The 15305-nt window shown below is 35.2% G+C and overlaps 1 protein-coding gene, 1 long non-coding RNA gene and 1 other non-coding gene across 6 annotated transcripts; 1 reads left to right on the top strand and 2 right to left on the bottom strand.

Annotated features, from left to right (window-relative positions):
- The first annotated feature begins 437 nt into the window (after window positions 1-437).
- LOC145626871 (uncharacterized) lies at window positions 438-3773 on the top strand. 4 transcript variants are annotated; one of them, XR_014111127.1, is made up of 5 exons: window positions 438-703; window positions 850-884; window positions 1019-1272; window positions 1977-2111; window positions 3611-3766. It is a non-coding gene; the product is annotated as an uncharacterized LOC145626871 (long non-coding RNA). The 4 variants fall into 4 exon arrangements; XR_014111128.1 differs by lacking the exon at window positions 438-703 and adding an exon at window positions 1684-1866 and having other exon boundaries at window positions 711-884; window positions 3611-3773; XR_014111126.1 differs by lacking the exon at window positions 438-703 and adding an exon at window positions 1684-1891 and having other exon boundaries at window positions 711-884; window positions 3611-3771.
- Window positions 3774-5319: 1546 nt separating this feature from the next.
- Window positions 5320-6458, bottom strand: LOC145627807 (uncharacterized). The gene is made up of 4 exons (XM_081680153.1): window positions 6347-6458; window positions 6021-6289; window positions 5653-5849; window positions 5320-5542 (listed from the first exon to the last, which is right to left on the bottom strand). The coding sequence occupies exons 1-4, from the start codon at window positions 6456-6458 to the stop codon at window positions 5320-5322; spliced, it is 801 nt and encodes a 266-aa protein (XP_081536279.1).
- Window positions 6459-14321: 7863 nt separating this feature from the next.
- Window positions 14322-14427, bottom strand: LOC145629533 (small nucleolar RNA R71). Its single transcript, XR_014111699.1, has one exon. It is a non-coding gene; the product is annotated as a small nucleolar RNA R71 (small nucleolar RNA).
- Between the last annotated feature and the right edge of the window lie 878 nt (window positions 14428-15305).

Below are 15305 nucleotides of genomic sequence, written 5' to 3'. Positions count from 1 at the left end.
TTCTGACTAACATGCAATCAATAGGTTTACCCTAAACCCGTTTAATCTATGTTGGTTGAATATTCACTAGTAGAAAAAGTGCTATTTGTAACGCCCTAGTAGTAACTGACATAAATTATGTTAGTTACAAAAAGAGTATTAGTAACTGACATAGATAATGCGGGTTACAAATAAACTAGTATTAGTAACTAGCATAACCAAGGTCAGTTACAAATAGTAGGTCAATGATAGGCTGACCAACTTTTAGTAAGGGGCATAAAAAATGTTAGTTACAAATAATAAGTGAAACTTTATAGACCTTATTAATTGTAAGGGGCTTTATTAAGACCAGTTACTAATATTAGCGCCCACCACTCACGCTTCACTTGTATTTTTTTTTTAAATTTTAAACAAAAAAATTAGTTTAAAAAAAAAAATAGTTGGTACTTGCCTACTAGTCTGTGCTTCTTTTGCCTACACACCTTTATTTACTTTCTTTTTTTTTGGTTTTCACTTATCCCCAATTCCCAATTTTACAGAAAGAAAACATTGAAGAACCCTAACTTCTTACTGACTTCCTCCCCCCTCACTCTCATTCAAGGACCGACGCTGCTCTTAGATCGACGTTGGCCGCACTCCGCCGACGGCCGACCGGTGTTTTCCTGCTTGCCTTTAGCCTTCTCTGAGTTCTCTCTCTTCGACAAAGCAAAACTCTAGTCTCCAGGTTTAGTTTTTAATTAATCTATTTTTTTAATTGTTAATTGAAATTGTGAGTTTATTCATTTGTGAATATGTGATTTTCTGAATGTAATGTATTTTGACGGATCATTTCCTCTGAAACTGCTCTACTCCTCCAAAACTGCTCTGAAGCTCCTCCAAACTCAATCATGGAAGTTATCAACAAGGTACGCCCTCGATCTCCTCCTAATTTATTTATATTTTAATTAATTCTGATCTAACCGATTATTCAAGAAATAAAAATATAAAATTCTAGGGTTTGTTTTCACCTTTTTTTTAATTTAATTTAATGGGTGTTTAGGGGTTTCATTATGTGATTCTTTCAAATTTGGCTTCGTAGTAGCAGATTGGGGGCAAGGGGTTCGATCGCAAGAGAGAGAAACCAGAATTTGTAATTCCTCACCATCATTGGCGAGTAGTGGGATGATTCTGAAATCGTTGTATGTAGCAGAAGAGCACGTTGCTTCTGGGTGGCGTACTTGGCTTGCCGCCGTTACAGGGGGGTTATCTAAGGGTGGGTCCGCAGCGAGATGATTTATTGAGAAGTTAAATAAGGTATAGCTCAATGTATCCTTTGTAATTATTTCCTAGTTTTATGAATTTTAAATTGATTGATAAATTAACTAACAATTAAGAAATTGGGTATTTGTTTAATGCATTGCATTTGGGCATTCATACAAACCAACAATTACGATTTATATATAGTAATGGGAGTGACTTTTTTGTTTCATTTGAATTTGGTTGAGTTTCTCCTAATTTTGTCTACGTAGTACTTTTGTTACAATGCAAATTTAGATTTAAATTTCTGTTTTTTGAACTTAATCTACAAAAAAAAAAAAAAAAAAAAAAAAAAAAAAAAATTAAGATTATTGTTTCTCATGTATAGTTGCATTGTTGTATATTAGGTGTATTACTTGAATTTTCATGTATGTTGATTAAAACTGAAGAGTTTATCTTCTTGTACAGAACTTGTTCATCAAATTTGTTGTGTAAAGGAAAGCATGGTGTTTCCTTGAGTTTAGACGAGTAGAGGAGAGTTAAGGATTCATGAGAGTTTAGATGATCTAAGCACTGACTTGGTAGAATATATATCTTAATTATCAGATGCATCAGTAAAAGAGCGGGGCGTTTTTATCATTGCTTTATCTGGTGGTTCTCTCATTGGCTTATTGGGGTATTCAATCTATTCATTGCTTATATTTTACATTATTCATGCCTTTTGGTTAATTATTTGTGTATATCATTTTGTGCCAAAACAGAAAACTTGTTGAAAGCGCCTTATAACAAAACTATTGATTGGGTTAAGTGGTATATTTTTTGGACTGATGAGCGTGTGGTAGCAAAGAGCCATGCTGACAGCAATTATAAGCTAGCATGACGGTCTCTTGACCAAGGTCCATGTTTTGCCCTCTTAATTTTCATCTATAGCTTCTTTACTTTTTGAACTGAAAGTGTTTGCCCTGCTTTGAAGCAGATTTATGTATTTCCTTGGTGTCTTCTTTTCATTGTTATTGTACTTGTTTTATGACCTTGGAGCTTCATTTTGAATTTTGAAGCCCGCCTGTATGATTGCTATATTTGTGTACTGTGTAGTAATTGTGCAAGTTAATTGCGGTTATTGAATGCTCCTATTTTGTGGAACTGGCTTCATATTTGAGGACCTAGTTTGCAGGTTTTCTTGGAATAGTTGTAAGGCTAAATTGATGAGTGACCATAACTCTAAGGTATTCTTTTGTCATTTTAAAGTTCAAATTTACTGTAGTTTATGCGGTGAAGGATTGCTATCAAATCATAATCTTCAGTATTTTATTTCCTATGTAAAAACAACTGCATAAAATGTACAGATCAGGTGTTGTGTTTAAGCTTAGACTGACATGTTATCTTTATGGTTTTTTTTTGTTTCAATTCCGATATAACTGTCATCAACTTATCATGATAGACGGATTTATAAGTCATGAGGCTTTTGCAAAATTACAAGAACCTAAGAAAAACTCTATGGAGAGCTTACTCTTATTCTTTTCTTTGATGCTTGAATTATAGGGTGTTGGTTGCTGGCCATAAGTTTATTTGTTTATCTTGTCTCTTTGAAATTCTCTAAGATCATCGAAACTCTCACGAAGCATAGTAATTTTCATGTTATGTGCTGTTACTTTGTTATATGCCTTGACATTTTGTAAAATGCTGCTATATACAATTTGAATGGTATTGGCATGGTTTTGAATGGTTTAGCCTATCCTTTTTTTATTTGGGGGAGGGGGGTGTTCATATGCAATTTATTGATGTAATATTTGTAATTTTTCAGGGGCTAGTCTTGTATTCTTCCCTGATACGTATTGCATTCTTGTTCTCTCATTCTATCTCTCCAGATAAATGATGTCCATAGTTTCGAGCTCAATATGCTTTCTTCACAATTTGCTGAACTGTTACACCTGCCTTTTATAATCTTACACGAGAACATATTTTTATAAACCATGCTATTTAATCATATAACTTGAATTTGCTATCTTCTTTTTTCCAGCCTTTGTTGATGCAGTTCTGTTTATTTTACAAAGGTAATGCTGTTAAGGGGACAGTCCTTGTTAATCAAACGCTATAAAGATAATTTTTTTTATTACATACAATGTTCAGGTTGGAGTTCATCACTAGAGTTTTGAGCTAGTTTAGGCACTTAGATTCATCAATTTAATTAAATATTTTTGCAAAGAATGACTTTCCTAAGTGTATGTCGATGTTTGATGTTACGTGAATAGTCTCCCTCAGTTTTGTTGCTTATTTTTTTATATCCCCTTAGTTTGATGCATTGACCATGTTGGTAGAGTTCACTTGGTGACTGTCTGAAACAACCCTTTTTAATTTTGGATTTTGTTTATGTATATATTTCTTTCCCATGCAGAATTCTGTCGTAATATCAAGTGCTCAGTGTGAACTGCTACAATCCCATACAGAACAGTCAAATTTGTGAAGCAGACGGAGACAAAATTGACAAAATCGTCAAAATTTGAAGGTTCACCATTGTATCAATTAACTAACAAGTTTTTTTTTTTTTTTTTTAATTTATAGAGTATTATTTAGTGTGAATTGTGAGAGAAATATTTGTAATTTACAAGTACATCAATTCAATATAATTTACAAGATGTCGCTTAAAGTTGGTCTTATATTGGTTAGATTGATAGTTATTAACAATTATGGTCTTTACATTAAAAAAATATATATATAAATGTAGTCTACGGATGGTGGAAGTAGAGGAATTTGCTACTGCTACCATTTTTTTTTAAAAAAATAAAACACTTTCGTAACTGGCGTTAGGCTATGCCAGTTACAAAATAAGGTTTATTTGTAACCGGTATAACTTAACGCCAGTTACAAATAGTATGCTTTTTAACTTGGAAAATAGCTTATTTGTAACTGGCGTAAGGTTAAGCCAGTTACGAATAGTACATTATTTGTAACTAACATTAGCCGGTTACAAATAGTTTTCACGAGTTGTAACGGTGACATTCGCAACCAACAATGCCAGTTACAAAAAGTCAATTTCGCCAGTTACAAATAGCCTTTTTTCTACTAGTGATTAATGCACAAATAAATCTATTATTGGCGATCACTTGAATTATAATCATATTAGCCCTAAAAAAGATTAATAATTATCTTATTAAGCATGATTACAAGCAGTGGCGGATCCAGGATTTCTAAACTTGTGAGTCACCCCTAAATAATTGATCACCTGTAAAAGTACAAAAAAAATTTCGAATCCAAAAATATTAACAAAATTCTATTTTTGGATTCAACCACCTTCATTTGAACCAAAACAAAAAAAAATTCATACTACAGCCAAATAGTACTTAAAAAATTCATCTTACAAACTGAAAGTACTACAAATAATATATTACAAGCACATAGTACAATAAACTATAACAATTGTTCACAACGAATTTTCATATTTTGATATTGATCAATAATGTGATCTATTTTAACATTCGAAAACAAATAACTTTCTAGAAAAGTAATCAAACAATCATTCAACATTTGATCTCCCATGCTATTACGCAATTTATCCTTCACGATCGTCATACCAGAAAATACTCTTTCAACACTTGCTGTTGCAACGGGGAGAACCAACACCAATTTCAAAAGCAAGTATACTCTACTATGAGTTTCGGACAATCCCGTCTCAACGAGTTTCTTTGACAACTCACTAAGACTCTTCAAATTCCAAAACCTTTCATCATCTCTAACGGCGACAAAAAAATTTTGAAGTGTGTGTTCAAAGTAAATCAATTCCGAGCTTGAAAATTCATTTGGATAGAATGTTGCTAGCTTGGTCAATTTAACTTTTTCAAAAGAAGAGAATCGATTAACTAGACTAAAACAAGACATACACACAAGAAGTTCTTTACTTATCTCGGGAAATCAATTTTCAAGCTCTTGTAACTGAAGATCAATGACACTTATAAACACCTCAACTCGAAAATGATGAAGATTTGACATTCCCGGACGCTTACCTCTGAACATCCTTCTCCCGGGAACAACATATGTCGCATTCATATCTGGAACCTCAATCTCATATTTGGTTGTGAAAGACAAGATCTTCTCCATAAGGGAATCCTATCCCTCATCTCTCAACTCTTGCAAATTAGTCTTGGTTACGTTAACCATGGCCATTGCATTAACAATATCTTGATCATGTTTTTGTAAAGCCACATTCAACTCATTTGTAATTGCAAATATAGGAACCATTAAGTGAGCCACAAACACAAAATCAAAAGTCATTAACCAACCAATAATACTTTGTGCTCTGTTAAAATCATCCGCCATAGATTTTGCTTCGCTAGCTTTAGTAATCTCATCAAGTGAGCCAAGGATTGAAGGAAATATATCAAGAACATTAACAAGTGTTTTAAAGTGGGAACCCCAACGGGGTCACAAGGTCTTCCTAACCCCCGTTCTTGATTTAAACCCGAACCCGTTTCATGTTCACCTAAGGATAATGCATCAACAACTGCTTGAGCTTGTTTTTCACGAAGAAATTCTTTCCTCTTTGGTGAGCAACCCACAAAATTCAAGAGAGGAGCAAGCATGTCACTAAGGAGCCAAGCATAATCAGGATTCTTTCTAGCAAGTGCAACTTGAGTCAACTGAAGTTGGTGAGCAAAGCAATGAACAAAGTATGCTTGTTTACATTCTTTCTCTATTAAGGTTCTAAGGCCATTAATCTAACCTTGCATTTTACTAGCCCCATCATAACCCTGACCCCTTACTTGAGAGAAGGAAAAAGAATGTTGAATTAATAATGACTCAATAGCAACCTTAAGAGTTGAAGAAGTTGTATCCCCAACATGCACAATACCGAGTAAACGCTCACACACTTCTCCTTCTTTATTTACATATCTCAAACAAATAGCCATTTGTTCCTTATCAGAAATATCAACCAACTCATCAGCAAGAATAGCAAAAAAACCACCATTAAGATCTTCAAGTATTGCTTTAGTAGTTTCTTTTGCACATGCATTTATGATGTCTTTTTGAACAATCGGAGAAGTAAGTTGACAATTACCAGGAGCATTTTTCAGACAAACTTTTGATTAATCAAGATGTAAGTCTGAAACAAGAGTCAAAAGTTTGATAAAATTACCTCTGTTTGAAGAAGTTTCTTTTTCATCATGAGCTCGAAAAGGCAATGTTCCAACTAAAAGCCATTGTACAGAAATAATTGATGCTTCCAATTGCTTCCTATAGTTACTCATAGACTCCTTGCTTTGTTTTGAAAATTGTAGACACCCATTTGTGTCTCCCCAAAACCAAACCCAGTGATGAGTACCTTTCACGTCGAATCATAATCGAATGAAACGAAAGTGTGGAAAGTCTAGTGTTGCGGAAAGTTTTTATTTCTTTTCTCTTCTCTCTGTTTTTGAAAACTTATTTTAAGAAAACAGCCAATCCAATTTTGTTGGTCCATGATATGGGTCCAATAGTAGTGTAGTTGGATGGGGCTTGCAAAGACCTTTCCAACGATATATTATAAGCCCAATTCCGATGAATATTGAGGAAGTTATGGCCAATTTACTAAACTGGGTCCGGTTTTAGCTTTATGTGCGGCCCAATGATCTAGGGGAGGGCCTAATATGATTTATCATTCCTAATGCAATTAGGAATGGTTTAAGTCTTCTAGATTCTTCTAGAAGGTTCTTTTCATTCCTAATTCAATTAGAATTGATAAATTGACTTTTGTTGACTTTTCAGAGTTTTAATCAAAATCAAATAGCATTTTCGAAGAAATTATATTATTTTATCCTCCAGTACGGTAAACTTATCGGATTTTCGAAAATGCGTTGGTATCAGGCTTGGCGCCTAACCCCAGGCCTTGGCGCCTGGAACCAGGCCTGGCGCTAGCCATTGGCGCCTGGCGCTGGTGTTGGTGCCTGGCGCCAGCTAGCCAGGGTTGGCGCCAGCTCTGTTTTCTGAGCGTTAGACTCTGTTTTGTCTAATTTATCTTTTTGGCTGATTTTTTCTATAAATATCGTATTAAAAACTCCGTTTTCATTCACCGATCATCTACATTCATTCACCGATCATCTTCATTCATTAACCAATTGTTTTCAATCATCATCTACATTAATTCATTCACCAATTCTCATCATTCACAAGTTCTACAATCAGTTTTAATTAGCATTCATTCAATTCTTTCTTACTTTGTTTTCTCATACAAAATTCCGCATTCACAAGATCTGGAAACACCTAGCCATATTCGAAGTTGCCTTCGCCCTAGACGTGAAAGGTTTTAATTTATGAGGGTTTGGTCCCAAATCTCTCTTTCAATTATTTAATTTAATTGTTTGATTATTATTTTCCTTGAAGTTACTAACGTGTGTATTTTGTTATTAGAAAGAGGTACGAGGCTTCAAAGTAAGTACTTTAATTGTTTTAATTGATGTTATGATGTAGAAATCATGTTTATATTGTTATTATGATATTCCTAGTATCATGTCTAGGGTAATTTTAATATTAAATATGATTCCTGCGATGCCTTTTATTCTCTTCCTAATATTTGTGATTGTTAGTATCATGTTAGGATTAAAGATTTGATTTTTATTGCTTAGTGACATGCTAGGGTTTGTTATTAATCTTGTTAGTATCATGCCTATGATCTTGCTATTATTATGCTTTAACATGAATATTATTATAATTATTATTATGATTATCATTAATTATGATTGCTATGATTATGATTTTATGATTATAATATTTGTTATAATTGTTATTGTGATGATCATTATTATTGATATTATGATTGTTTTAATTATAATTTATTTTTATGATTTTATAATGATGATATTTATCATGATTATTTATTGTTGCTTGATATATTGTTATTGCTTGATCACGCCTTTTATTGCATGTTTAAAGGGAATTGGTACTTGTAATCACGCTTAATAAGATATTAATAATCTTGTTAGGGTTGATTTGATTATGATTTCAAGTGATCGCCAATAATAGATTTATTTGTGCATTAAATTCAACCAACATAGATTAAACAGGTTTTGGGTTAATCTATTGATTGCATGTTAATCAGAAAGCGCACATGAATACGATCAGAATAAAGTAGAGGCCTATTATTAGGGTAGGTTCAATCTCTTTTAGGTTGGATTTGTACCTTCATCCCCGAACCCTTATTTGGTTATAGACCTTATGGAGTTGACAATCTCTTGGATCGTTAAGGGGTGTAACCTTCACCTCGTGAACGGTTTACAAGTTCCTAAAAAACTTGTTGGCGACTCTTTTGCTCTATCTTCTTCCCTTTTGGACGCCACCGTACTTTAGTGTATGATCACAATGGGGTTCAAGATAGTGGGATTTTAAAGGCTTGAAAATATTCCCTACAAAAATGCAGTGGTGATGCTTGACTTTTGTTTCTTGAATAGATCCATAGCTAGCACGACATTGTTGTGAGCACTCATGTGCTTACCAACATGAGCTTTTAGTATGTCTAATATATTCCATGATCGAAAACCATTGGTAACAAATGCATCACCTCCAAATGCATTTTCATCCTTGAATAAGTAACGAATGAAACAATAGGTAGCATCCTTTTCCACACTATATTCAAGCCAAGAACCCCAAGTTTCAAACCACTTCACACAAAATCGACGTTTTTTAGGGGCAATGAGTCTTTAAGGAAATACATGGTTTTTAGGTTGGCATGGCCCTTTTTGAATGTAAGTTCTCCTCACTATGTCTCTATCACCAGGCTGGAAATCACTCATCTTTCTTTGCAATCCTGGGTCGTGAGGAAGATTGGCAAGATCATTTCACTTAATCTAACACCATCTCCCGAAGCATTAAGAGGACTAGTGTCTTCCACTTCATTTTGAGGGGAGTTGTGAGTGGAATTTTGAGGGGAGTTGTGAGTGGAATTTTGAGGGGATATTTGAGGGGAAATTTGAGGTGAATTGTGTGTGGGAGAGGCATGTTGTTCACTAGTATGACGTGGAGTGGAAATTTGTTCATTTGGAGAAGAATTTTGTTGACTAGGAGGATTACATTTAGTGAAGAAACTAGCGATATTTTGCATTTTATTTGGAGTACGTTTCTGCTTCATTCTGAAAATCAATTAAGCAAATAAACAATTACAAAAAATTCAGCAATTCATTTTTACAATCATATACACACAATTTTAGTTCATTTGAATACACAAAATATATTCAAATCTCAATCAAATCTGAATCAAATAACCAACTAATCAACTACTCTGACCCAAATATCAATCAGTTCATTTGAATACACATAACACATTCAAATATCATTACTTGGACAACTTTGCTAACGGTATATGCAGATAATGGGAAGCTTTTGAATGCACGAAAGGCTACAAACTACAAAGTACCAATAGTCCAACAGTACTTAAGACTACTAAACAATTCCGCATTTCAACAATTCAACACCACAAATGACAAATCCACAATGTGATAATGAACCACATTACAACAAAATAACTGTCAACTACAAATTTTCAATACTATGAAATTATAATTTATAAATCAATAAATGATTGAAATTAATTGATTAAGTAATTAACACAATAAATCAATAATGAACAACAAATTAACAATTAATTTCATTTTAATCAATCAAATGACTAAAATTATAATTAACAAAACAAATTAAAACTTAAAAGGTATAATACCTTGCTGCTTGGCTGCTTGCTCAATTGACAGTTGCCTTCAAAAACTTCAATCAGTAGACGGTGGTTCGGTGCTCCGTGCTCGATTGATGACTGCTCGGTGGCGTAGATTCCGAGGGCGGTGTGGCAGTCGAGTTGAAGCCTTGAAGGACAACAGTCGAGTTGGGGTTTTGAAGTTGAGGGACTCGAGGCCTCGAATTGTTGACGTTGTGCGTCGAACGACTGACTGAGTCACTGAACGTTGGCTACTCCGGCCTCCGGCATGGTTGACGGCGCCGGCGAAGTAGGCAAGTAGCGCTGTAGCGGCTGATTTGAGAGAGGGATTTAGGGTTGTGAGGTTTCCATTTCAGTTTCACGCGTTTTGGGCCTTTTGGCCGTTTTCTCTCTCTCTCTCTCTCTTTTTTGGCACTGCCGAGTCACGTGACTCAGTGTGCACACGTGTAAGTCTGCCACTGATTACAAGTACAAATTCCCTTTAAACATGCATAAAAGGCGTGATCAAATAATAACAATAAATATAAATTAAGCAACATAATAATCATAATCATAATAATAATCATAATTAAAATAATCATGTTAAAGCATAATAATAGCAAGATCCTATGCATGATACTAACAAGAGTAATAACAAACCCTAGCATGTCATTAAACAATAAAAATCAAAGCTTTAACCCTAACATGATACTAACATGATATTAAGAAAGAAAATAGGAAGCATCAAAGAAATCATAATTGATTTAATTAAGAAATTTATTCTTTACCCTAAACATCATACTAAGAAAAGCATCCTAACACGATACTAGGAATCAAAATAACAACCTAAACATGATTTCTATATCATAATATCAATTAACAATTAAAGCACTTACTTGGATGTCTCGTATCTCTTTCTAATAACAAAATACACACGTTAGTAACTTCAAAGAAAATAATAAAATTAAAGAATTAAATTAAATAATTGAAATAGAGATTTGGGACCAAACCCTCAGAAATATCAAACCTTTCACGTCTAGGGCGAAGGCAACTTCGAACTTGGCTAGGTGTGTCTAGTGCTAATGTATGAGGAGTTGTGTTTGTAAAAGGCTAGGCTTAGAAAAAGAGAGAGAGAGAATAAGCTTTAGCTTAGAGAGAGAAGAAAATTAGAGAATTCTGGTTATTTTTTATGATTGAAAACGGAGGTCTAAGGACGCTATTTATAATAAAATAGTCCAGAATTGATAATACGAATCAGAGTTTGAAAAGGAATACAACACGCCTCTGTCGCCAACAACAGGATCTGTCGCTAGGCGACACCCTATCGTTTGGCGATGTAGAAGGTTTTCCAAACGCGGAATCTACTTTTTGATAAAATCAAGTCGTAAAAGTCCATACGAAGGGTAAAATCATAATTTCATTTAAAACATTTCTTTTATTCCAAATAAAACTCATAAAACATAATTATCAATCCTAATCCCATTGGGATTCAAAAGAACCTTCTAGAAGTTTCTAAAAGACTATAAATAATCCTAATTGCATTAGGAATGATAATTCATAATAGGCCCTCCTCTAAATCATTGGGCTATATATGAAAACCAAATCGGACTCAATTTAATATTTTGGCCATAACTTCTTCATCATTCATCGGAATTGGGCTAATAATATATCGTTGGAAAGCTCTTTTCCAACCTAATCCAATACACCATTATTGAACCCTTATTATGGACCAAACTAAACTGGATTGACTATTTTCATAAAAATAGAGTAGATTTTTGAAAACAGAAAGAGAGACTTTTAATAAAAACTAACCACAACATTAGACTTTCCACACTTTCACTTCATTCGATTATGATTCAACGCGAAAGGTATTCATCACTAGTTTGGTTTTGGGGAGACACAAATGGGTGTCTACACTTATTGATGTTAAAACAATTATATCCCTTAAAATGTTTATTTACGCATTTACCCTTAAATGTATATGTTCTATTTTAATAAATATTGTTGAGACGCTTATGCCCCTTAAAATTATTTATATATTTACCCTTATTAAATACAGAGTAAATCCGAGTTATTCAATTTAAGTAACATGAATTGTTACTCAAAGAGCATGCAGGTGATTTCGGTGGTTGATGAGTGTCATTTATGGCACTCATTTGGCTTCTTTTAGGATGAATTTCATGCTATTTTATAGCTCTTTTATTTAGTTTTCGTTAGTTTTGTTCTTTATTTCTTTAGTTTGTGCTAGCCTTAGTTTGTTTCTTTCTTTGTGCATTTCTTTGTTTATTTCGTCATTTTCCCTTTTATTTGCTTGTTTTCGTGTATTTTCAGGTTATGATCGTGTTCCGAGGATTCCCGAGCCTTCCTCTCCTATTTCTCATCATTTTGGATGCCTCTTGCTTGTCATTTGGAGCTCAAGTTTGAAGGAATGCAAGGAGAAATTTCATGAGATCGGTGCATGCATGCGGTGGGGGCATCATCTTTGGCATGAACCCACCAAAATGGCCATTTCAAGACTGCCTAACTTAGTGTTCATCATCATCACCAAGACGAGCGCACGAGGATGAGCTAGGACGAAGAAGAGGATTGCTCCCCTGCTGCCAGGTGCGGGCGCGCACGAGGGTGGTGCGGCCGCGCACCTGGTTGGCGCGGGCGCGCCTGCCTGGGTCCCTGTTCCGTACCCATTTTCCCCTGGCCGCGCCTCTCTCTTGATGCGACCGCACCTTCCGGGGTTTCTTTTGGGACGATCTAACTAACTCTTATTTTGTATCTTTCCTTTATATAGTCTTTCCTTCTATTTTTAGAGGGAGGAGAAGGATTAAAGAATTGAATTAGATGACAATTAGATCATAATTAGAGAGATTTTAGAGAGAGAAACTCTAGGTTTTTAGAGAGGGAAATTCATGGTGGATAGTTGATGATTGAAGATTTCTTCATTTCCTTTGATTTTTTATCAAGTTTGTAAGGATTCCTTTTCTTTAATTCAATCTATAGTTTGATATTTAGTTTGATTTCATTTGTTTTTTTGATTGTTCTAGTTTGATTGAAGTTTGATTGATTTGTGTTTGATTTTATCTCGTTTGATTTGATCATGATGAATTTGTTGCTTAGTGTTGTTTTGATCTTAATTTCAATGGCTAGTGAGTAGATTGCTTGCTAGGGTAATGGTGAAGCATGTATGAGTAATGGATTAATGCTAATTGGGGAAAATTGATGGAGTTGACTATGTGATTAAATTAGTTGATGATCATGTGCATGTGTGTGATTAATTAAAGAGTACCTAACTTTGATTGTTGCACTAGATTGCATTGTAAGTTCACATTGATATGGACCATTGATTTGTGGCTTGCATTTAACGATTAAGGTGTCTTTTGACATTCCTAGCTAGAGTTTATCATAGTTGACGCTAGTTAGACCACTAGGAAAATAGCTTGATACGCTCTTTTGGTTGCATGATTGGTCTTCCCTCACATTGCTTGACTTAGTCACTTTGACCTCCCAATTAGTTTAATCCGTTACGATTACATGTGGACCCTAGCCCTAGCGTTTTACATACTTGATTTTAATTCGTTGTTTAGTCATCCTTGTCCTAGTTTACATACTTACACCCTACCATTTCGGAGTAGCTTGACTTAGGCAATAGATAATCGCCCACCGTTCTTTAGTGGTTCGACCCTCAACTTACCATTATACTTGTGTAAGGGTGTGTTGAGAGATTACAAATTTTGTTTGGCCTAGAATAGGGGTTAGTTTCAACTACCTAGTTCCGACCTTTGTCAAAATGGCGCCGTTGCCGGGGAATGGTGTTGTGATTGTGTATTGTTGTTGAGTCTATTCCATCTTATTTAAAAGCACAAAAAGATTTTTCTTCTTTCTTTTAGCCTACACTTGTAGCCGCGTTACTAACAATTTCTTTTTAGTTTTTGCATGCATAGTAGAACTCGTGATAGGTCCTTAGTTCCTTTGGATCCGGAAATTGAAAGAACTCTTTCACGAAGAAGGATAGCCAACCGATCTTTGAGCCTAAGTTCCTCAAGTGAAGAAGGGTTTGAGGAAGAAGAAGAGCAAGGCATGGGAGAGAATCCAAGAGTAGCTTTGAAGGAGTTGGGAATTCCTGGTGCTTATAGGTTAGAGAGCGACATTGCTCCACCTACAACACCGGCGAACGATTTTGAACTAAGACCGGCCATGATTACTTTGATAGAACGGGGGCAATTTAGTGGAGCCAAGAGTGAGAGCCCGTTGAATCACCTACAGGAATTTGAGAAGTATTGTAATACTATCAAGGTGAATGACATTTATCAAGAGTTCATTCGGCTAAAGTTTTTTCCCTTTTCTCTTATTGGTTGTGCCTTAGAGTGGTTGGATAAGGAGGTTAAGCCCAATTCCCTTAGGAAGTGGGATGAATTCACAAAGGCTTTCTTATCTCGCTTTTACCCACAAAAGAAGACGGTGGAGGCTAGAGCCTTGATCCAAGGATTCAAACAAAGGCCTAATGAGAATCTCTGTGAAGCATGGGAGAGGTAAAAGGAGTACCAAAGAGAGTGCCCACATCATGGAATTCCTACCTATCAAGTGATACAAATTTTCTATGGAGGCTTGAGTGCCCAAGGCAAGTCATGCCTAGAAGGAGGAGCCGGAGGTCCTATAATGAATAGGACGGAAGAAGAGGTAGTTGACATAATTGAGGATGTGGTGAGATACTATAGAGAATGGCAAGAAGGAGAGAGGGAGTCTACGAGCAAGAGTGGCTCGACGGTTTATTTGGTGGATCATCTCAACGCGATTAACAACTTGTCCTCCCAAATTTCAAATCTAGGGAAGGAAATGACATCGATGAAAGCCAAGCTTGAGAGAGTTTCTACGAATTCGTTGAGTCTTCCCTCCCAATCCGAAGGGATAGGTACACTTTCTAACTCTTCTCCTTCTACTTCCAACAACATGCCAAGTGGTTGTCTATTTTGTGATTCTTGTGGATCTTATGATCATGATTCTTCCATGTGTTCTCAAACTTTTGTTGATGATGTGATGATGTTGAAAATAATGAATGTGAACATGTAAACTTTGTGTCTAATGACAATGGTAGTCAAAGGTTTGATGGACCTAAGAATATTGGCAATAGGAATTCTCACCCCCAAGGTGGTTTCGATAACTACAACAATGGAGGCTATAGGAACCAAGGAAACCAAGGTTTCCGAGGTAACTATAAAAACCAAGGTTATAGTAATCAAAACCCAAGCCATGGGTATGGAAGCCAAAGTCAATCTCAAGGCTTTGGTAGCCATTACCATAATGGTGGCAATAGTCAAGGCCGAGGCAATTGGAACAACAACCAAAATCGGGGAAGTTTTCAAAATAACAACCGAAGGGGACCCCCACCCAGTTTTTCTCCAAAGCCTCAAGCCAATGGTGAAAATCTTATTCCCAAACATCATCATTT

This window comes from Chenopodium album, chromosome 4 (genome assembly GCF_948465745.1).
Source record: "Chenopodium album chromosome 4, dcCheAlbu1.1, whole genome shotgun sequence".
NCBI lineage: Eukaryota > Viridiplantae > Streptophyta > Magnoliopsida > Caryophyllales > Amaranthaceae > Chenopodium > Chenopodium album.
Note: the sequence above shows the minus strand (reverse complement) of the source record. Positions and strands in the feature narration are given on the sequence as shown.

What these genes read in the sequence shown, in the direction of transcription:
- LOC145627807 (XM_081680153.1), bottom strand. Translation starts at nt 6,458, where the DNA reads ATGAGTAACTATAGGAAGCAATTGGAAGCATCAATTATTTCTGTACAA. An exon ending in CAACTTCTTCAACTCTTAAG is followed by an intron (nt 5,850 to 6,020) that starts GTTGCTATTGAG and finishes CACCAACTTCAG; the next exon opens with TTGACTCAAGTTGCACTTGC. An exon ending in GGTTTAAATCAAGAACGGGG is followed by an intron (nt 5,543 to 5,652) that starts GTTAGGAAGACC and finishes TACTAAAGCTAG; the next exon opens with CGAAGCAAAATCTATGGCGG.